The 23,550-nt window shown below is 45.5% G+C and overlaps 1 protein-coding gene across 4 annotated transcripts in view; it reads left to right on the forward strand.

The window, feature by feature from the left end:
- PDE8A (phosphodiesterase 8A) overlaps window positions 1-23,550 on the forward strand; it is a 165,522-nt gene that overhangs the window by 140,552 nt on the left and 1,420 nt on the right. For 3 of the 4 annotated variants that reach the window (XM_033166621.1, XM_033166620.1, XM_033166623.1), the window contains 12 exons: window positions 614-702; window positions 1,394-1,445; window positions 1,926-1,968; window positions 4,970-5,047; window positions 6,406-6,476; window positions 8,005-8,169; window positions 10,689-10,737; window positions 11,792-11,927; window positions 13,495-13,693; window positions 17,719-17,936; window positions 18,858-18,990; window positions 22,557-22,724. In XM_033166621.1, coding sequence (XP_033022512.1) covers window positions 614-702; window positions 1,394-1,445; window positions 1,926-1,968; window positions 4,970-5,047; window positions 6,406-6,476; window positions 8,005-8,169; window positions 10,689-10,737; window positions 11,792-11,927; window positions 13,495-13,693; window positions 17,719-17,936; window positions 18,858-18,990; window positions 22,557-22,724 — 1,401 coding nt within the window. Of the gene's footprint in view, window positions 1-613; window positions 703-1,393; window positions 1,446-1,925; window positions 1,969-4,969; window positions 5,048-6,405; window positions 6,477-8,004; window positions 8,170-10,688; window positions 10,738-11,791; window positions 11,928-13,494; window positions 13,694-17,718; window positions 17,937-18,857; window positions 18,991-22,468; window positions 22,725-23,550 lie in introns of those variants that run through there. The other variant, XM_033166622.1, reaches the window with a different exon arrangement.

Genomic DNA, 23,550 nt, shown 5'->3' on the forward strand with positions numbered 1-23,550 from the left:
CAGGTGTCTTTTAAGAATCACATAGCTGTTTATCTGCTTGACATCTGCTGGGAGGGCGTTCCACAGGGTGAGTGCCACCACCAAGAAGGCCTTCTGCCTGGTTCCTTGTAACATCACTTCTCGCAGTGAGGGAACTAGCAGAAGGCCCTCGGAGCTGGACCTCAGTATGTGAGCGGAATGGTGGGGCCCTTTAGAGGCATTAAAAATAATAATCAAAGGCCCCATTTGCACTGTACATTTAAAACAGTATCAAACCACTTTAAACAGTCATGCCCCCCCCAAAAAAATCCTGGGAACTGTGGTTTGATAAGGATGTTGAGTTGCTTAATAGTCAACCCCTCTTCTCTGGGAACTCTGGGAATCATAGCTCCATGAGGGGAACAGGGCTCTCCTAACATCTCTCAGGCCCTCTAATAGCCTACAGCTCCCCAGATTCTTTTTAAGTGGTATGAAGCTGTTTCTAATGTATTTTGCAGATGGGGCCTAAGGCACAAATCTAAAGTCTTATGTGAAAATAGTTTTAATGAGAAAGAGAGAGAGAGACCTGGGAGGATTTGTCCGTGAGCTCCTTAATTGAATGTCATCTTTACTTGACCTTGATTCCCATCTGCAGGAATGGCAAGGAACCTACTACACTAAGAAGAAAAATGGAGAGAGTATACAACAAAATGTGAAGATCATACCTGTCATTGGACAGGGAGGGTAAGCCTCGAAATCAAAACAGAATATTGATATTGCCGTTGTCATCTTAAAACGAACTACTCATAATTATGGGGAATGGCTTGCTATGAAGTGCATGATCAGGAATCCTGAGCCATTTTTAAAAATAAAGTTTGTAGTCCTTGTGGTGAAGGCTCAGACAATAGAATGAGACTTCCTCTGGTCAGGTTTCTCATCTCCCTCCCAACGCAGAAAGCAGAGTCAGACCGCTGGTCCATCTAGCTCAGTTTTGTCTACTCTGATGGGCAGCGACACTCCAGGGTGTCCGTCTTTTCCCATCCCTACTTGGAAAAATCAGGAATTGAACCTGGGACCTTGTGTAGCCAAGGCAAATACTTTGCTACTGAGCTATGATCCTTGCCCAAGGCTCCTGCTCCTGCAGTGTTCCTGTCACCTGGGGTGGCTCACCTGGAATTCTCCAGGTGCTTCATTAACTCCAACTCCCAACGTCCCTGACCCTTGATCACTCCAGTTAGGACTAATAGGAGTTGGAGGCCAACAAGATCTGGCTTAACACAGGTTGGCCACCTCTGCTATAACCTACCAAACTAGGATAGACATTTTAGGCTAAAATGTATTTATTTTTTTAAATCAGCTCTTAAAGAGAATCGAAATCTAAGAAGCCAAAATATATAATTTGTCCCGTTGCTTGTCTTTTTTCCCCCCACTACAGAAAAATTAGACACTATGTGTCACTTAGTAGACCATGCAATGACAACAGTAAGGTAAGCAGAACAGGTATTCCAGCTTAACTAGAAGCGGGGAGGGAATGCATGATAGGAAGGGCGAGGAAATGTTTCGGCCCTCTGTGGGCCATTTCTTTATCTTCCTCCATCGCTGCAGGCCAACTTCGACAGGTGTGTGGAGTCACCCGCCTCTGATGTCATGATGATGGCTGGGGACTTATAGGTGGGCGGTCTCACCCACCTGTCAAAGGTGAGCTGTGGGAGGGGGTCTGCTTCTCCCACAGGTGAAGCAGCACCCTCCAGGACTGAACCCTCCTCTCACCAGCTGATAAGTGAAGGGTTCAATCCTGCTGGGTGCAGGGGTCTGCTTCCCAGGATTGAACTGGAGCCATGAGCCAACTGGGAACCCTTGGCAGGCCAGATTTGGCCCAGAAGCCAGAGGTTCCTAACCCCTGCACCAAAGGTTGATCCTATTGTTTCTGGCTAATTCCCCCCTCCCTTTTATTTTTTTACTTGCAGGCTGAAAGGGTCTGTGAACGTGTCCAAGCTGAGTCCCAGACAGGTACGGCACTGCAAGTTTTGTTATGAGAAAATTTCTCGCATTTTAATAACAACAGCTCAGCCTATTGCCATCCACCAATACATTTCTTCATAATAAAAATGCATAGCCTGAAACGCATTTTAGAAATGCGTTTACTTGAGGTGGTTAAGAGGAATGATTAAAAACGGGGGGGGGGGGAATACGCTGTCTGGTTTTAAAACTCCTAAGACATTTGCACAGTGCTTCCCACAAGTGATCAGTTCAGACTTCTGACCAGAGCGATCCGTCTTTCCCCTATCAGCCCACTGCAGGGGTTGGGGGTGCAAGTGCAGATGCAGCAACAGATGTGACCCAGATGTGTACAGTTGCCTACACTTCAACTGAGCAAAAGTTGGGTGTGGAGGTGAGGGGCGTGGCCTGGGGAGATTCTCGATGGCCATATAGGGGTTTCTGGGGGCCACATTGGACTCCCAGGCTCAGAGGTCCAGCTCCGAGGGTCTTCTGGCGGTTCCCTCTCTGCGAGAAGCGAAGTTACAGGGAACCAGGCAGAGGGCCTTCTCGGTAGTGGCACCCGCCCTGTGGAACACCCTCCCATCAGATGTCAAGGAAATAAACAACTATCTGACTTTTAGAAGTCATCTAAAGGCAGCCCTGTTTAGGGAAGTTTTTAATTATTGATGTTTCATCCTGTTTTAATATTTTGTTGGGAGCCACCCAGAGTGGCTGGGGAGACCCAGCCAGATGGGCGAGGTATAAATGATAAATTATATTATTATTATTATTATTATTATTATAACTTGAAATAATAGGAATAAGGTGAGTCCTAAAAATAAACATGCTGTGTGAAAAGCCAGGATAAAGAGGGGTGTTCAGCATTTACTGAAACCTGTATATTGATGTTGTTGTTGATTACTTCATTGGCCCGAATATAAGCCGCACCCAAATATAAGCCGCACCTTTAAAATTGGAGGGAATACCTGAATATAATCCGCTCCATTCCTCGCTGCTGCTGGCTGCATACTTGCAGGGGGCGCACACTGCGTTGCCGATGACCTTTCCCCTTCCTCACTCTCTCCCTTCTCGGCCAAGGGGGAGAGGACAGGGACTACGGTTCGCCACGCTCCTGGCGCTGATTGCCCCATGCTCCTGGCTGCATACCGTAAGGTCGCGAACATAAGCCGCACTTGAGCTTTTCACAGTCGGAATTTGGGGGGAAAGTGTGGCTTATATTCAGGCCAATACGGTATTATTATTATTTATGATGGGGTTGGTGAAGGTGACAGACACACCTCCGTGAGGAAGGAGTTCCACAGCTTGGGATCTGCCTCAGAGAATGCCGTCTCTCGGGCCGCCACCACACTGAGCTTCTGAGGGTGGAGGAACAACCAAGGCAGCCCCCTCCACTGATCTTAACACCCGAGGGGTGGTATGTAGGGAAGGAAGTGGTCTTTCAGGAATGCTGGTAGCCATCTATAGTGAAAAAGCCTCCATGCAGGCAAGCCAGTGTCCTGATCGCGTGGAGGCCTATGTGTGAACTGCTCCCCACTTCTCTGATGCAGGCCACCAAACCAACCTGTGGATTTCTAGAGGTGGAATCACATGTGCCACTGCTGATTCTCTTGGCAAGAGTCGCAGGCAGGGCCCCATTCCCCAGTAACTGTGCGATTGCGCCTTTCATAGGAACATAGAAACACAGGAAGCTGCCTTAAACAGACCCAGAGCATTGGTCAATCTAACTTAGTATTGTCAGCACTGACGCTTGGCAGGTCTCCAGGGCCTCGGGCCTCTCCTAGCCCTACTTAGAATCACAGAATTGTAGAGTTGGAAGGGACCCTGAGAGTCATCTAGCCCAACCCTGTACAATGCCTGGAGGTGGCAGGGATTGAACCTGGGGCTGTCTGCAAGCAAAGCATATGAGATGCCAGTGAACTGTGAGTCCTTCCTCAGAGGTTAGTATTTCGCATGTGAAGGGGCCACTGAGCATCTCGGCTAGGCAGGCTCAAGCACAGAATGCACCGCACTAGACAATCCATTATATTTGCAGAGCAATAAAATGGTTCTCTGGGAAGGAGACTAAATAACAGGCCAACTATCTGCCCCAGGCAGCTGTGTTTCAAAGCGAACAAGGAATCAAGGCAACCTTGACTATTTAATGGGTTTGTAGGAGAAGGTGATTCCAATTTCATTTCCTACTCCTTAGGAACAGTAGCTGATACAGCTTCCTAAATCTAGATATAAATGTGTCAAGGACAGAGTCTTGAGTGTTGTCATGGCTGGGATGGAAATCTCCCAAGGACATGTTTACTTGGGTTCCTCTGCAACAGCCACAGGTGTTGGGAATCCACAAGGCACGACTTGTTGTAGCATTGAGGTAGACCAAAACAGCAGATTTCGCTCCCTGTCAAATTTCAGCTGATTGTCAACAATTTAATTGGATTTATTGATTTATCATTAACCGTTGTTGGGAGTAAATATGGTTTGAAGTAAGGGCTAGGCAGTTTTTCCTTGGCAAGCAGTTCCAGAGCCTGAGAGCGGTACGTTTCCAAGCACAATTCAAAGTGTTGGTGCTGACCTTTAAAGCCCTAAACAGCCTCGGCCCAGTATACCTGAAGGAGCGTCTCCACCCCCATCATTCAACCCAGACACTAAGGTCCAGCTCTGATGGCCTTCTGGTGTTTCCCTCACTGTGAGAAGCAAAGTTACAGGGAACCAGGCAGAGGGCCTTCTCGGTAGTGGCACCCGCCCTGTGGAACGCCCTCCCACCAGATGTCAAAGAAATAAACAACTATTTGACTTTTGGAAGACATCTGAAGGCACCCCTGTTTAGGGAATTTTTTAAGGGCTGGTGTTTTAATGTATTTTTAATATTGTGTTGGAAGCCACCCAGAGTGGCTGGGGAAACCCAGCCAGATGGGCGGGGTATAAATAATTTGTTATGATTATGATTATTATCTGAGAAGGCTCTCTCACCTTCCTAAATGGGAGTGTCCTTTTTAAAAGCAGCAATTTCTTGCCTCTACAGATATCCAGAGCTGCAGGCACAAAGACAGGAGGAAAGGCTCTTTAGATGTCAGATCAACCACTTCTCGGGGCAGTGATGGTATGTTACATGAGTCCATCTGTTTTCAATGTGCGGGAGGATCGTGCCGTTGCTTATGTGGCCAAAACTGAACCACCCCCATAGAAAAGAGGAGTCTCAACAAGCTTGGGAGAACCCCAAGGTTTGCAGAAGTACAGTAACATCTGGGGAGGGGATTTTTCGGGTAAGAGAAACCCCAACAACAGCCCAATTCAGTATGCTTACTGACTGCTTGCAGGAAGAAATACAACAGAGGTTGCACAAAATGGAATGGAGCAAGTGGAACCGAATGCAAGCTTTTATCGCAGGTCCAATTTGTCATTATTAGTATTAATATTATTTTATTTGTTTATATCCCACTATATCATAGAATTGTAGAGTTGGAAGGGACCCTGAGGATCATTTAGTCCAACCCCCTGCAATGCAGGAATACGCAGCTGTCCCATATGGGGATTGAACCTGCAACCTTGCCGTTACCAGCACCACGCTCAAACTACCCCAGAACCAGGATTCATGACAGCTCAGAAAAATTAAAGCAAATACAGAGAAAACAGACATAGCTAAAAAAAACAAAAACCTGTTTATAGAATGAAAACAACATAAGACCATATCTGTTAACATGCAGAAGGGGGAAAATACAGTAAAGAGCCCTTTCCTTAAAAGCAGTCAGTTCCCCCAAAGCCTGCCAGAATAAAACAGTCTTCCACCTGCTGGTGGAAGGACAACAAGGAGGGAGCCAGTCTGGCCTCTCTGAGAAGGGAGTTCTGAAGCCTGAGAACAGCCACTGAGAAGGCCTTGTCCCACATTCCCCTTAAATGTGCCTGTGAAGTTGGTGGGACTGAGGGAAGGGCCTCCCTGAAAGTTCTCAGAGCCTGGGCAGGTTTGTATGGCAGAATATGGTCCTTCAGATAGCTGCATATTTAAAATATTTTTTCAATTGCTTTATGAATTTGGCACCTTTAAACCCAAAACAAACATTCTGTTTGCAAGGTTCAAGTTCTCTCATTTCCCCCCTCTGATCTCATTTTTCAGTTCCTGCGAAATGTAATCATCTAATTATTTTGTGGGGGGATGTTGAAGAAAATGGAAAAAAAATGGGTTATCATGGCATCTCAGTGCAGCCTCTTTGAGGAAGGCAGTAAAATATACAAGCTTTTATGCTGTCGGTTGCTTGAATCTGTTTGAGATACTGGCACCCGTTGCTGGAGGGGTGTGTGTGTGTGTTATATACTTTATGTGCTTTTGATGCTAAATGTTAATATTGTTTCTATTGTGTGTTTAAAATGTAAGCTGCTTTGGAGACCTTCTGGTTCAAAAAAGAAGAAGCTTGTGATAGGTTAACATTGTCCACTACTTTTATTCCACTTTATTCTGCATAGGCAGTTCACAGAGAAGGCATTCCTCTATGGCCAGAATACATTCCATGACTATTGAAGCACCCATTACCAAGGTGAGGCACTACCGTTTGAGTTTATTGAGATCCAATGGCTTCATTTTCCCCTAGGAATTTGCCTTTTTCCCCTTACAAAACTACCATGCTCCTACACATGCGCCCCACATATTAGCATGGGTTTACATGGGGGAAATGCCCTGCTATATGCAGCCAAAGGCCACATAGAAATAATAGGAAACCATGGTGCCCTGTCCTGTCCTGGTCTGGACAATGAACCCATGTACCATGATGGAGCGAGACAGGCTGGTAGTTGCAGCACCAAGGACAGCTCCAAGTGAGCAACTTGCTCTGAGGGCTGGAGGTGAACTAAGGCCGTTTGAGCCTCTTGTCTCCAAACCATCTCTCTTATGCTCTGCCCTCTTGGTTGGAGAACTGCAGGCTCAGGTTACAGGTACCGGTAGGTAGCCGTGTTGGTCTGCCATAGTCAAAACAAAATAAAAAAATAAAAAAATTCCTTCCAGTAGCACCTTAGAGACCAACTAAGTTTGTTCTTGGTATGAGCTTTCGTGTGCATGCACACTTCTTCAGGCCTGAAAGTGGACATTTCTCCTTTACTCTCTGGCCTGGTGTCCTGCTTGCACCATTGGACCAGCACCATAATGTAGGAGACACACAGTTCCTTAAACTCTGGGGAAGGGGGCTGTGGGCATACTTGGTGTTAGGAGACCCTGAACTTTGTGTTCAGTGGGCCACTGGCAGCCTTCAGTGAACCCTGATAATCAGCATCAGCCTCAGAGCCAAGCACCTCATCCAGATATTCAAAGGATGGCCTTGGATCGCCTCCTCCTTCTCCTCCAGGACCACGACACATGGTTTCTAGAACAGACAAGAGCAAGCCTGCATGAGCCACACAGTCATGTCTTCTATTACAAGTGCAAAATGAACTACTTTTGCAGTTATATTTTTGTTACCACAAGTTAGTAAGAACTCAGTTTTCTGCTGTGCTGACTGCTAATATTTTCTGACCACAAGCAAGGACTTTGGCTGTAATATTTATATAAACAGGGATCAGTGTGGTTAACTGGTTTAATGAGACAAGTCAGTTTCAAAAACCAAAGTTTGAAGTTATGACAAACAATTGTTAAGATGAAACACACTTTGTCTGAGTTTTGGCATAACGCTAAACTGCTGTTATTTTAAAATGGAAGGGAAAGCTTCTGATCTTGTGGGTGAATCAGAGGAGAGCGGAAAACACTGAGATTGATTCAAATAACTAAACCAGCACGCCCCAATGTGATGACTTCAATATATTTTCAACTACCACTCTCATAAACCCTGCCCATTGGCCATGTCGACTGGGGCTGATGGGAGTTGTAGTCTAAAACATCTAGAGGGTTCCATTTTGGGGGAAGGGATACTTGTCTAAACCATAGTTTAGCATTACTTCTGAATGAGGACACTATAGCCAATATGGAGCTAGATGACCAATCGTCTCTGACTCTAACACAGCTTCCTATGTTCCTGTGCTTTTGACAGTAAAATCTGACTTCTTGAATTGCATGTTGGAATCTTTCCTTCAACCTAGGTAATAAATATTATCAATGCTGCACAAGAAAGTAGTCCCATGCCGGTTGCTGAAGCCTTAGATCGAGTTCTTGAGATCCTGAGGACCACTGAATTGTATTCTCCACAACTTGGGACGAAAGATGAAGACCCACATACGAGTGACCTTGTTGGAGGTTTGATGACAGTAAGTAGAATCTGCTTCTTGATGAATGTTGTCTGAACCTTAAGTAAGCCAATGTGGTGGGGTATGGTAATTTTTTATTTTAAAAAAACCTATATTGTGGGGAACCCTGGGGTGCCTCAGAAATCCTTTGGAACTTCTTCAGCAAGACGCTCAGTCATGACAGATAAAATTCATGGCAGATAAAAAATCGCATGACAGTGAGGCCCAACAAGCCTGAAAAGCCTAACCAGGTTAACTGTCATGGCTTTCTCACAAGGAAACCTTGGGGAGGTGGCCCAACGGGTCGTGGTTAGGAGAGATTACCCAGCAACCTCACAAAACTACAGTACCCAGGATTCTCTGGGGGAGGTAATGACAGTTAAGCTGGTGTGAAATGGGTTTTCAGTTTCTAATGCAGATGCGTCCTTTATTGTGTGGGTTGCTAGTAGGAATGCATACATCATTTTTAGCATGGGTTCTTTTCAGATATGTTCACACGTAAGTTGATGGCGTCCATTTTCTGCATTAATCCATGATATTTTATATATTAAAAACATGCATGTAAAGCTGCATTTGAAGATTTGTTTTTGAACACATCTTCTCATAAAATACACATTTCTTAATGAATTTTCTCTGGGAAAATGCATTTTAAAATGTGTTTTGATACATTATTTGAGCTGAGGACTGTGTCCAAAGATTAGGGAAGCGTGAAAGCCGGTGGGTAACAATGTCAAGCATGTCTACTCAGAAGTAAAACCTACTGAATTCAATGGGGCTACATAAGAGAGAGGACTGAATGAGGAGTTAAACGTGTTAATGGATAAAAAGTACTCAAGAAACTGTTTTTTCATGGTGGTGGATCAAGTCTACCCCCCTTGTTGATTCTGGAAGGTGCACAAGAGCTTTGTTTTGCAGTCATGTGCTTTTGGAGGAAGTGTCAAGCAGCTGTTAAGAGCCAGGCAGCTGTCCCCTCTTAAGTCACAAAGCTCCAGACTAATTGATTTATTGTTCTTAAAATAGAAGCCAGATGCAGACATAGACCAGCTGCAGCTTCCTGCAGCTTGAGTGTATTACCTTTGCACTCGGCTTGAAGTCTGAAGGTTGGGTGCACTTGTTGTTAAGGTCCCTTTGAAATCGATGGCGCTTGTGTTAGTCACGACTCATCTAAGCCCCAGTGATTTCAGTGGGCCTGGAGTGCAGAAGCAACTCACCTGGTGGGGTTCAAACCACAGTGCTAGTTTCTAGGCTGCCTCATCCCTTGCCCAGTCCCGCTGTCAAGAATCTCACACTGCCTCTCTGCCCCACAAGGGCAAGCTCCTTGAGCCACAGTGTGACTGTGGGGAGAAGGTGTCGTTTCAGTAAGCATGGCAGCGCTGTGGTCTAAACCACTGAGCCTCTTGGGCTTGCTGATCAGAAGGTCGGCGGTTCAAATCCCTACGACGGGGTGAACTCCCATTGCTCTGTCCCAGCTCCTGCCAACCTTGTAGTTCGAAAGCACACCAGTGCAAGTAGATAAATAGGTACCGCTGTGGCGGGAAGGTAAACAGAGTTTTCATGCGCCCTGGTTTCTGTCACGGTGTTCCGTTGTGCCAGAAGTGGTTTAGTCCTGCTGGCCACATGACCTGGAAAGCTGTCTGTGGACAAACGCAGGCTCCCTCGGCCTGAAAGCAAGATGAGCGCCGCAACCCCATAGTCGCCTTTGACTGGACTTAACCGTCCAGGGGTCGTTTACCTTTAACTAAGCATGGCTAACTCTGTTTGCAGCTTTAAAGGTTAAATTCAACATTAGGGATGGAAGGATCTGTCCATTTGGGTTCTCTTGGTTCCTCATTTTCCCCTGTCTTCAATTTAGTTCTCTACATTTCTGCAGCCACTTTTTTGGGGGGAAAACAAAATCCCTCATGCCTTCAGCATTTTCGCAAAAATTTCTCCTAATGGACACATTCTTGTATGCAGTTTTGACTAATGTCTGCATCTTTGCAAGCAATTTCTCCTGATATAAAGCATTTTTGTATGTCGTTTTCACTAATACATTCGTTTTTTATGTGCGCTTTCCCCTATATGCATTTTTCTAAACTTTGTATGGTTGGAGAACTCCCTTGCAAAATCTGGATAAGTGTAAATTTCGAAGGATGGCTGTGGTCCGGCTCTCATATTGTATCAGAAAGTGCAGATCTCATAAATTCAGCTTTAAGTGCCAGCTATATTGAATTCCTTCCCCCTCCCTCCCCAGCATCTTATATTGTACCCATAAATCAACTGATGATGAGCATACCTCTTTTAGGACCAGTGAAATATGGCCAATTCAGCCAGAATGACTGCTCCACTGCATGGGTTGCATCCGACAAAGGTTTACTCAAAGTAGCTCCATTAAAACTGAGGTCATGTCTACCAATTTCATTCGATCTACTCTGAGTAGGGCTAAGATGAAATACAACCCAGTATTCCAAGCACTTTCTTCCCCATGTGCATCTGGAACAGTAAATTTATGTATAATAATCCCCCCATCAATTTGTTATTTTCTACTCTTTCTTAAATAGGATGGCCTACGAAGATTATCAGGGAATGAATATATATTATCAGCAAAACGTAAGTCTTCTCATCGCAAAGTATACATTTTCTTTATCTGTGCTAGAACTGGTGACTTTTATAAAACGCGTTTTATAAACTTTTATAAAATGCAACCAAATATGATTTTAAACAAAGAATTTTTGTACAGTTTATTGTACAAATACTGCTATAAATAACAAATAGGGAAGTGGTTGCACACAATGAGTTTATTCCAGAAAGCCTATGGACATTTTATCATTTAAATCTATATTGGTTTTATTCATTCATTCATTACTTCTGAAGCACCTGTGCTGAGATTGAAAGTGATTTGCAGGCTCACAATCTGTAGATCGGACACAAAACTTAAAAGGCACCCATTTTTGAGGGTTACATCATCTCAACCGTTTACAAAGTGTACACCAGGGGCTGCCAACATGAATGCTGTGGCAGCCTTGTAATCTTCCCCTGCTCCCCACATGGGCTCTGAGACCTCCACTCCCTTCCCCCTTCTCCCTTGAAAAATACTTAGAGATGAAGAAGGAAGTTGCAAGAGGGACACTCTTTCCCACTTCCTCTTTCAACTCTTATGTGATTTTTACCCAGACCCCTCTGTTTCTGTCTCTTGGCGGGGTGGAGGGGGTGGGGTTGCGGGGAGCTGATCTAGGGAAACAGGGAGGGAAATTCTCAGAGGGGGTGGAGCCCACGACGCTCACTCCAAAAAACCAATTGTGCTCAGAGGTCCAGAAATAGTTGGCAATTGTGCTCAGAGGTCCAGAAATAGTTGGCAGCCTCAGCAAACCTTGCAGCCCTGAGTTCTTCTGGCTGAAAGACAGATCCAGAGATTTCTTCCTGTCAACTCTGTGGTCCGAAGACAGCCAGCAGATGGAGGGTGGAGGGACAGAGTTCCCTGCAGATGTGCCTTCTCTCTTTGATGGATGGGGTCAGGTTTGCCTTCTCCTTTCTCTCAGGGTTTGTTTGTTTATTTATTTATTTATTTATTGGAAATAGGAGGTAGAGCCTTTGATCCCCAAGCTGATGCCAGAGGCCAGATCATGCTTTATAATTTCCTCCCACTGTCAATTTTCTCCCGTAGAAACTCATCAGGTCCCGGGCAGTTTAATTTCGCCCATCTCCCTCAATGACATACCACCACGGATAGCAGAAGCAATGGAAAATGAGGAATACTGGGACTTCAACATCTTTGAATTGGAAGCAGCAACCCATAAAAGGTTTGTTATCAAGCAAGTAAAAAAACAAAAAGAACAGTGTTTCCCAAACTTGGGTCTCCAGCTGTTTTTGGACTACAACTTCCATCATCCCTAGCTAGCAAGACCAGTGGTCATGGGTGATGGGGATTGTAGTCCAAAAACAAGCTGGGGACCCAAGTTTGGGAAACACTGTACTAAACTGCATCGCAGTCTGAAAATAAGTAATCTGGAACATTAAAAAGTGATGCTCGGTGTGACTTTTAAAACCCTAGCCAATCTAGTCCCAAAGAATCTAGTCTTTGCTGTGCTGAGACCCTGTTTTTCCTCTGCTTCCCATCCAGAATAGATACTTGGCTTAATTTTATGTGCTAGAGACGTGTTTTCAAAAGCTGAGGCTGCCCAAGATGCTTTGGTGCTTGAGGCAGAAATCCAAGCTGGCATCTCCCTAGTTCACCCTGGTGGCAGGAATAAAACAATAAACTTTTTACAGTGTTTAAGATTTTCCAACTGAGGCAGACAATATCACTCTGCTTAATGGGAGCTCAGGCCTTGACCCAGGGCTATCTGATAGCATCCTATTGGCCAGATTTAGCCTGCAGGACCTTGGTAGTTAGTGCCTACCCTAAAGTTTCACTTATGAGCCCTTTGCCAGTTGTGGTGCAATGGAAGTTTTTTTTCAAGATTGTTGCATTATTTTTGAGACTTAAGACTGTATTCATGCAGCAACTTACAGGTATTCCGTTTCTCCAACACCTCCCTAACTGTTCATGTCTGCATTATATTTCAGTTTTCACATGATGTAAAAGCCACTTCTGGAAAACTTGTGAAATGTAGTGCCTGTTTAGCATTCATTTCCATATCTCTGGATTTCAGGAAAAAAACAACCCATTTGTAGCCCCCTCAACCTGGAGAATCACAGGAGTAAAGTGGTGAAATTTGGGACATTATACCGGCATGTAGTTTTTTCCTGCTGTTTTCACGGAGGAACAGAAACACATGTGCAGAAAGCGCAGGAGAATAGCGACATTTCCCAATGACATTCATTGCTGTGTCACAGCGCACCCACTGCTGTCAGTGAAATTTAGTGCATCGTGCTGGTATGTCATTCAAAAAGCCGCAGTTCCACAACGGAACAGGTACTGCGATGGGAAAGGAATGTGAGAAAACAAGACAGAAGCTCTAATATTACAGTCAGGAAAACTAAGACAATATTCCCCACATCTGAATACAACGTACGTGAACAGCAATATTTCTCTGGCTATTTCTGCCTTTAGACAACAGCTGGACAGAGGCAGGTCTCGTGTTCTGATTTCACTTTTCACAGCCTGAATACCAGCTGTTGGACAATCACAAGTCGGAAGGATGCTCTTTGGCTCAGATCCTGCTTTAAGGCTTCCCATAGGTGTCTCATCGGCCCCTTTGGGAACAGGATCCTGGGGAGTAGACAGGCCATCAGCAGGGTTCTCTTTATGTTACCCTCCACAAGCTTTTACCATTTGATCATGTCGACGGCGATTCTCCTTTCAGGGCAATTTCGTTGAACTTCTTCCTTTCTGTTTCTCTCCCCTCCCCCACCCCACCCTTTCAGACCTTTAGTTTACCTTGGTCTCAAAATGTTTGCCCGCTTTCGGATCTGCGAGTTCCTCAATTGCTCAGAGTCGACTCTGCGATCGTGGCTGCAAGTCATCGAAGCCAACTACCATTCGTCCAACTCATACCACAACTCGACTCACTCTGCTGATGTGCTGCACGCCACGGCCTATTTCCTTTCCAAGGAAAGGGTCAAAGTAAGGACAGCTTCGCGGGAGAGAGGTGGAAGGAAGGGGGACCAGTGGTGGCCGGTGCCCATGGGGCTGGTGGGGCGGAAGGCAGGCAACCCACCCGTAGGCAGAGCCAGAGCTAACGGCAGAGGCAGAGCTATCTAATTCCAGTTTCCACTCCATCCTGACTTCCACAAGGGAAGACTTAGGGAGAAGGCAGCTGACAGGCAGAGCCACACACACCCCACCCCGGGCTGAATGTAAGTTAGAAGACAAGCAGGTGTGGGGAGCAGATTGAGGTTGGTGGGGCAGCACCCCACTTGCCATGATGTGCCAGCCTTCACTGATAGGAAACCGTCAGAAGCTGGAGTCCGGTGTAGGTCAACAACAAAGCATCCAATATCGTCGAAGTTAACTCCTTATTCAAAGAAACAAAACAGCTCAGTCCCGGTGGTCACAGCAACCCTTTCCAGTGGGTCTTTGTCCCAATGAGGCAGTTGCAAGAACTGCCTTCCCACTGCTCTCGTAAGACTCCTCCTTTCCCAGGTCCTTCCTCAGCAACCTGGGTCTCCTTCGTCTTGTATCTTGTTGCTCTGCTCTCTTCATTTCTCTGCTCTGCATATTCTGGGAGACCAGCAGGGAGGAGAGCTGGTTGCAGCAAGAGGGGAAGACTCCCTGGACTCTTCAGCGGCCTGTCTTATCTCTGTCTCCTAGCCCTGCTCCTCTCCTGCCTCTGAGTCTGGGCTGCCCTCTGCCACAGCCTCTTCCTGCTCACTAAATCCTGTTGCCTCTTCAGCTTCCAACACCTCCTCTTCTCCTCAGGCTGCTCCTTCTTCTCCCTTGGTCCACACATTGTGTTCCTACCACCAGTCCCCGAAGCCTTCTTCCCTTGGGGGTTCCCTAACTAGTGCCTCCCACCACTGCTCTGCATCCAGCCAGTCCATTACAAGACTAGACCAGACCAGAGCAGTTTGTCCACCTAGCTCAGAATGGACTGGTAGTGACTCTCAAGGGTCTCACGCTGAGAAGGGGCCTCCCCATCACCTGTTATTTAGTCCTTCTGATTGGAGATACCAACTTGGGCATGCAAAGCCCCAGTGTTGCATAATTCGCACAGTGTGCGCACATGCACACTAGACAGCTTGCGTTCATGATTTTGGCACTGTAAGAACACCAGAGGAGCTTGTTGGAGGAGGCCATTGGCCCATCTAATCCAGCAACCCGTGCTCACAGCAACCACTAGGATGCCTATGGGAAACCTGCAAGCAGGACCTGGGCACATGAGCACTCTCCCCTCTTGTGGTTTCCACCAACTGGCATACAGAGGGATACTGCCTCTGACAGTGGAGGAAGAACGTAGCTATGCAGATAGGAGCCACAGACAGCCCTATCTTCCATGAATTTGTCCAAACCTCTTTTAACGCCATCCTAGCTCATGGGCATCGCTGCCTCCTGTGGGAAGGAGTTCCATAGTTTAACTAGGCACTGCAAGAAGTCTGTCACCTGGGCGCCAGGGGTATAAGGTCCCTCTGAACTGCACACCACAAGGGAGCTGCTAGCACATTGCTAGAAAGCAGAAAGTAGTCGCGGAGGAGGCCACTCGTTCCACTTCCGGCCTTGCCACCTTCCAAGCAGCCTCTTCTCAGGGTTGTGATCCTTGTAAGCCACAATTCTGCACTGAACTCGGTTATGTTGCTCAGGGGCTCCCCGTGCAGAGAGGCAGTGCAGGGACTGCCTGTTGCAGCTCTGCACAAAACTTCCGATTTGCCTGCTTCATGTAGAAACTCAGGGCTTGGGCTCCTTTAAAGGGCAAGTGATTCTTGACACACCCTGAAAGCGTGAGATCATAAGAAACAAAAGTTTTCCACCCGTTTCGTAACTGCATTTATCAGAAGCACTGGGCCTGGAGTGGGGAGTTGATTAGTTTATTCTTCAGAGGATAAATCACAGAGGCTGTTTATATAAAGGGGCAGCCCAGATGGAACAGGAGCAGGCACTAGCTTCTTCCACTTTCTTGAAATCCTTCCTGCAAGGCAGATGTTCATGGGCGCCTCTGTGTTGGGAAGAGGGCGGTCCACACAGGAGCCAAGTGTCTAGGGTATGGGTAGGCAAACTAAGGCCTGGGGCTAGATTCGGCCCAATCGCCTTCTAAATCCGGCCCGCGGACAGTCCGGGAATCGGTGTGTCTCAACATGAGTAGAATGTGTCCTTTTATTTAAAATGCATCTCTGGTTTATTTGTGGGGCATAGGAATTCGTTCGTGTGTTGTTTTTTTCAAAATATAGTCCGGCCCCCCACAAGGTCTGAGGGACAGTGGACCAGCCCCCTGCTGAAAACGTTTGCTGACCCCTGCTAGGGTCATATTCGCCTGACTCCCTGTGGTGGGGAAGGAGACAAACCAGAAGTTGCCTGTGGTCATCTTGCCTGCTTGCCTACCTGCCTTTTTCAGGATACTTCCTCCAGGGTAGTGAATGTAAATGGCCCCATATGCTAGAGGGGACCATTAACAGCTACTCCAGCAGCCACTGGGGGCTCCTCCTCCTCTCTCTCTCCCTCCCTCTCTCTCTCCTCCTGTTGCCACTTTCGATATTAAATCGCTGTATTTTTTATGTTTTTATTTGTTTGTTTGTTTGTTTATATCCCTCCACTTTTTCCATGGAGCTCAAGATTCCTGACAGTTACACTGCCTCATGTGCTGGGAATGTTTTCCGAGGATTTTACTGCATCCTGTCCTGGACTGGTTTGAAAATGTCCGCTCATCTAAGGCCCCATCTGCATTATCTATTTAAAGCAGTATCATACCGCTTTAAGCAGTCATGGGTTCCCCCCCCCAAAGAATCCTGGGAGCTGTAGTTTGTTAAGGGAGCTGAGAGTTGTTCGGAAACCCCCCATTCCCCCCACAGAGCTCATACCCTCCACATTTCTCCAGTGAAAATAGGAACGTCCCATTCAACAACAACAACAACAACAACTTATTATTATTATTATCATCATCATCATCATCATCATCATCATCAATACACTGCCCATCTGACTGGGTATCCCCAGCCACTCTGGGTGGCTTCCAACATATATAAAAGCATAATAAAACATGAAACATTTTAAATCTTCCCTATGCCTTCAGATGTGTGGGATGCAGGTGGCGCTGTGGGTTAAACCACAGAGCCTAGGGCTTGCTGATCAGATGGTCGGTGGTTCGAATCCCCCGTGACGGGGTGAGCTCCCATTGCTCGGTCCCAGCTCCTGCCCTCCTAGCAGTTCGAAAGCACGTCAAAGTGCAAGTAGATAAATAGGTACCGCTCCAGCGAGAAGGTAAACGGCATTTCTGTGCGCTGCTCTGGTTCGCCAGAAGCGGCTTTGTCATGCTGACCGCATGACCCGGAAGCTGTATGCCGGCTCCCTCGGCCAGTAACGCGAGATGAGCACCGCAACCCCAGAGTCGGACACAACTGGACCTAATGGTCAGGGGTCCCTTTACCTTTACCTTTATGCCTTCAGGTGTTTTCCAAATGTTGTATAGTTACTTATTTCCTTGGCTCAGGGGCCACATAACTCCATAACTTTCCAACATTTCTCCAATGAAAATAGGGCATCCTAAAGAAAAGTGGGACACTCTGGGATCAAATCAGAAACTGGGACAGCTTCTGTAAACCCTGGACTGTCGCTGGAAAATGGAGACAGTTGGAGGGTCTGAGAGCTACATTTTTCAGAGTGGTTTAGCAATCAGTCCCTCTTCCCAGGGAACTCTAGGAACCGTAGCTTTGTGAAGGGGGAAAGGGGTCTCCTGATAACTCTCAGCACCGTTAGCAAACTAAAGTTTCTAGGATTTTGGGGGGGAAGCAATGACTAAATCTCATCTAAACAGCCTTGTGTGGAGAAGCTAAGTCAGTTAGAAGTAAGCATTTCCCCTACGACTTAGCTTTCTGCAAGCTGGGAGAGTTTGACATAAAAGTAGAAACGTTCATTCTAGATGCAGGATAAGCCCAGTGGTCTCTTGGGAACCTTACTAAACATCCTTCTCATCTTTGTCTCCCCACCCCACCCACCCCCAGCAAACCTTGGATCCCATTGATGAGGTTGCCGCTCTGATTGCTGCCACTGTTCATGACGTGGATCATCCAGGCCGAACAAATTCCTTCCTGTGCAATGCAGGAAGTGAGCTGGCCATTTTGTACAATGACACGGCAGTGTTGGAGAGCCATCATGCCGCCTTGGCCTTCCAGATCACCACACGGGACGATAAATGCAATATTTTTAAAAACATGGAGAGGTGAGTTTTCAAAACGGGGGGGGGGGGGGATCTGCCATGCTTAGGCTATAGTCTCTACATACCTTGAAGTGATGTTTTCAAAAAGGAAACGGCAAGGAAACGCACCAGGCAAAAAAATGGCATTGGAGGGTGATATACATATTGGAGGCCTGGTAGGAGGGATTGTGAAACAGCTCCCTAAGATTTCATAAACCTAAGGGCTGATTCAGATGGTCAGGAAAAAGCACTTGGGTACAGACCTTTAGGGACTATGCCACTCCCTAATGAAGGTGAGGATCACATATTTGAACTGCCTCCCAGTGAAAAACACTGCCAACCTTGCCTGCATGTGGAAAGCTAGAACATCAGGAAAAAGGTTCTCCTCATCTGCTAACTTTCCACATGCAAGGAAATTTTGATATGGCAATAGAGGCATTCACACATATTCCCCACCTGCATTCTGGAGTACTATAGCCTTGAGAAGTCTCCTTCATTGATAGCCTGCATATTTAAGCAGAAGGTTAAGCAACTGAAAAATTAGTTTTAGATTTATCAACTTTATAGTTTTCGAGTCATCCACTAAAAGTCTAGTGGATGAATCAAAAGGGGTCGATTTCAGGAGCTTTTGAATTTGAATTACTGGTGCTGTTGTTCTGAGTCTTATTTTGGTTCTGTTGTTGAAATAGAGTTTAAAAAAAACTATCTGAAGAATTCGTTAGAATGCTGTTCCTTTTAAAGTCAAATCAGTTGGTTAAGTGGTTCAAAACACAAAGGATTAACAGACTGAAATTTTTTTAATTGGTTGACAGCTCTAGTAAACTATAAAGCTCTGCATGATGTTCGGATTGTTCCCAAGTTTTCAATCAGAAAGCTTTTCAGTCCAGAATCTAGACAAGATGGCCTTGAGCCCATGCAATTCTCACACATCCCTTCTTTACACAGGAATGAATACCGAACCCTCCGGCAGGCCATTATCGACATGGTCCTGGCCACAGAAATGACCAAGCACTTTGAGCACGTCAACAAGTTTGTCAACAGCATCAACAAGCCGCTGGCAGCGCTTGAAGAAAACGGGGTAAGAGGCTCTCCGGGGAAGGCAAGGAGACGCGAAAGCTGCAAGTGGATGTTAATTTATTACTTAATTGGGGAGTTAATTGGCCTGCAAATTTCACGCTGCTTTGTGAGGAGCAGAATGACATCTAGGCAAATCCTTTCTCCTATACATCTTTCAGGATTTTCCCTATTTCTAGCCAAAGAGCCAGTGTATTATTATTATTATTATTATTATTATTATTATTATTATTATTATTTATGCAAAATGAATGTTGTTGTTTTTTAAGAGGGAGAGAGAGAAAGGAGGCATGTGGTACAGTTTCCAGGGGACTTTACCGCATCCTAGAATGAAGGTGGTTTGCACCCCACTCAAAACCATGTCCCCACCATTGCTTCGCCCCCGCCCCATCCTTCTTGGCATGAGAGCAAAGGGACACTGCCACTGAAAGACCCATCTAGTCAGCATCCTGGAAGTAGGCTTGTGAATGGCCCTTATCTAAATGGCCATCTATTAGCTTGTGGAAAGCTAGCCTGTTGGTAAGAAGAGATCTTTTCCCTAAGAAAGAAGAGGTTGCTGGGTGGCGCATCTGGTCTGGCATCCTCTACTCCCAGTGGTCAAACAGATGCCTAAGATGCACAACTTGAGTGCAACAGCATTTCCTCTCCTTGAGATTCCCAACAACTGGGATTCAGAGGCATACTCTGCCAGTGGGGATGGAATATAGCCATTGTGGTTAGTAGGTAAAGGTAAAGGACCCAAGGATAGTTACATCCAGTCAAAGGCGACTATGGAGTTGTGGCGCTCATCTCGCTTTCAGGCCGAGGGAGCCGGCGTTTGTCCGCAGACAGCTTTCCAAGTCATGTGGCCAGCATGACTAAACTGCTTCTGGTGCAACAGAACACCGTGACGGAAGCCAGAGCACACGGAAACGCCGTTTACCTTCCCACCGCAGTGGTACCTATTTATCTACTTGCACTGGTGTGCTTTCGAACTGCTAGGTTGGCAGGAGCTGGGACAGAGCTCACCCCGTTGCGGGGATTCAAACTGCCGATCTTCTGATGGGCAAGCCCAAGAGGCTCAGTGGTTTAGACCACAGTGCCGGCGATGGCCTTATTCTTCCATGAATCTGCCTAACCCTCTTTTAAAGCCATGTAAGTCGGTGGCTATCAGTAATTTCATCGTTTTAACTATGCACCCTATAAAGAAGTGCTTTATTTTATCTGTCCTGAATCTTGCAACATTCAGCTTCAGTGGACGTCCCTGAGTTCTAGTATCATGGGAGAGGGAGAAAAACTTCTCTTCCTCCAGGGCCATGAATAATTTTTGCACACTTCCATCATGTTGCCTCTTACTTGTCCTTTAGAGAGAGAGATGCAAATTTCACCTTTCCTCCACATATAAAACGTGTTGGATAAGGGCAAATAAACCACATTTGCTGCTGGGTTTTTAATGCCTTTAAAAAAAAAAGTCTTATTTTCTTTTCTGTTCCACATTCTCTGATAACTGCAGTGTTTTGGGTCTCTCCTCGCTTTGCAGTTGCAATTGGCTTGCCCTTTTCATTTGTTCACACCTCCATCTGTCTTCCTTGCAAAGCAGCTGAGAGGAACGGTTTCAGGATTTTGAGAGCAGAGATTTGGCATCTCCCAACAAGTAACTGGCCAGTTCCGATGGGTTGGTTTTGTTGTGGTTTGACAACCCGCACACACAAACACCGTGCACACACCCCTCCCAAGGAAAGCACTTTCTCCTTGCAGTTAAAAAGGACATCTATGCTGCTGAAGGACGAAAAAGCTGGAAACTGAGGTCTCCGGCTACTCTGCTCGTCCCTTAATGTGTTTACTTTTACATTGTGGGTTGAAGGCTTCCTCCAAGTCTGCTGCCCTTTGTACACAACTGTGCAGGAGGTGGCTGTTTTTAGCTTCTTCACAAAGGGCTCCTTTGAGCTTCCCTTGAAATCTTTCCATTCATTCAGCAAAAAGTTGGATCAGACCCAAGTATTTTGAAGTCAGCGCAACGAGAACTGAAGCCCCAGTTCCTTTGGTCATCTCAGCAGTTGGTCCTTGATGAACAATGGGGTTCCCATTGAAGCGCCATTTGGAAACTTCATCAAATGGCAATGCCGCACAGAGGGCCAGACTCTGGACTCCAGGCTGAACGGCTGGGCTCTTCCACGCGGGATCAAAGCCTTTTTGGGTGGCTAAATTCACCCAAAACAGCTGCCTTTCCTAATTCCGTACTCATTGCCTCCATTTGAAATCACACTTTCCCCTCATAAGCTTGCATGGATAAGAGTAGGGGTGAAAGCCATCCTTTAACCATTTGAATTTATTTATTTATTTATTTATTTATAAATAAATCATATTTATTGAGTATTTTATACACAAAGGTTAAACAAACTACAAACTAACAAACACAAACTAACCAATACAAATCACACAAAATAAACACAAATATCTACCTCTTATCAAATACTCCTTCCTCACATTGTAGTGGGACTTCCACCTATCTCCTCTTCCTGCGTCCCTTGTCTAATATTCTTTAGTAACTTCTAAACTTCTTAAATTTCTAAGCTTTATTTATAATTTCTAAACATATTATATATCTAAACATATTAATCACTTTTTAAAACATAATTACCTAATTATTTAATCTTATCTATTTCTCTTAAACTTACACATCATCTAACTTAACTTAATCACCTATCTTTTATGCTGTAGCCTATCTTTCCTTCTAGTTATATCTGACTTTCAATCATACAGTGCTTTTTTAAATACAATTTAAATTCCGTCCATTCTTCTTCCACTGCGTCGTCCCCCTGGTCACGGAGTTTCCCGGTCATTTCTGCAAGCTCCATTATACTCCATCATTTTAATCTGCCATTCATCTATTGATGGTAATTTAGAGGGGAGGGAAAATATGGGGGGAAAGTAGTTGACGAATGAAGTTTGGATGATGGGGGGGGTGGGTAGATGTTTGATTGACAGTGATTGATATAACTCTTAACATATGTTTTTACTTTTTTAATGTTTCAGATAGTTGTTTTCTACTATTTTATTATGTAAGCCACTTTGAGTTTTGTTACAATCAAAGGACGCAGGTGGCGCTGTGTTCTAAACCACTGAGCCTCTTGGGATTGCTGGTCAGAAGGTCTGTAGTTCGAATCCCCACAACAGGGTGAGCTCCCGTTGCTCTGTCCCAGCTCCTGCCAACCTCACAGTTTGAAAGCACAGCAATGCAAGTAGATAAATATTCACCGCTGCCTATTTATATACCACCCATCAGACTGGGTTACCCCAGCCACTCTGGGTGGCATCCAACAAACTAAAACGCAATACATCAAACAATAAAAACTTCCCTGAAAGTTTCTTGACGTCTTGAGCCTACTGTTCATGCCGGTTCCTCTCCCCCTCCCTCAATACCCATGTGTGTGAAAGTATGTTCATGCATCCGAAGCAGACTCTAATCCTTTAAAGCCACTATGAATCTGTTCATGTTTAAGGTTCCCACAAGATTCTTTGTTTATACGTGATGCCTTTGGAGTTCCCGCACAGATGCTGATGGTACATTTTTGTCAACTTTTCAATAAGGGTGCAAACGGAGATAGCGATTCCATCAAAACCGTCCTCACGTCTCCCGAAAACCGGATCCTGATCAAACGCATGCTAATTAAGTGTGCTGATGTTTCCAACCCATGTCGGCCCCTGGAGCAGTGTGTCGAGTGGGCAGGCCGCATCTCTGAGGAATATTTTGCACAGGTGGGTGAGATACGGCCAGCTGGAGAAATTTCAGCTGAGAGAGAGAGAGATTGTTCAGCAGTGCTTAGTTTGTTTTTGGTTGTTAGTTTGTTAATGTCAATATCGTTTTGTGGATTATGAGTGCTGTAATGCTTTGTGAATTTTATAATAACTTTATATCATGGCTTTTCTTGAGCCAGTGTGTTGTAGTGGTTAAGAGCAGTAGACTCGTAATCTGGGGAACCGGGTTCGTGTCTCCACTCCTCCACATGCAGCTGCTGGGTGACCTTGGGCTAGTCACACTTCTTTGAAGTCTCTCAGCCCCACTCACCTCACAGAGTGTTTGTTGTGGGGGAGGAAGGGAAAGGAGAATGTTAGCCGCTTTGAGACTCCTTCGGGTAGTGAAAAGCGGGATATCAAATCCAAACTCCTCCTCTTCTTCTTATTCTTATTCTTATTCTTATTCTTCTGTGCTGTTTAATCTATTTCAGTGTTTTTCAACCACTGTTCCGCGGCACACTAGTGTGCCGCGAGATGTTGCCTGGTGTGCCGTGGGAAAAATTGAAAAATTACTTTATATATAGTCAATATAGGCACAGAGTTAATTTTTTTTAACATTTTCTAATGGTGGTGTGCCTCGTGATTTTTTTCATGAAACAAGTGTGCCTTTGCCCAAAAAAGGTTGAAAAACACTGATCTATTTTTAAGTTGTTTGGTTAATAGTGTTTTATAGAAGGTGGTTGTTTTATGGATGATTTGTTAATTGTTTTACATCATTTGTGTTGCAGTTGTGATGTTCTACTCTGTTATTATTTATTGTATGAAAGCCTCTTTGTGACACATGTGA

This window comes from Lacerta agilis, chromosome 13, assembly GCF_009819535.1.
Source record: "Lacerta agilis isolate rLacAgi1 chromosome 13, rLacAgi1.pri, whole genome shotgun sequence".
NCBI lineage: Eukaryota > Metazoa > Chordata > Lepidosauria > Squamata > Lacertidae > Lacerta > Lacerta agilis.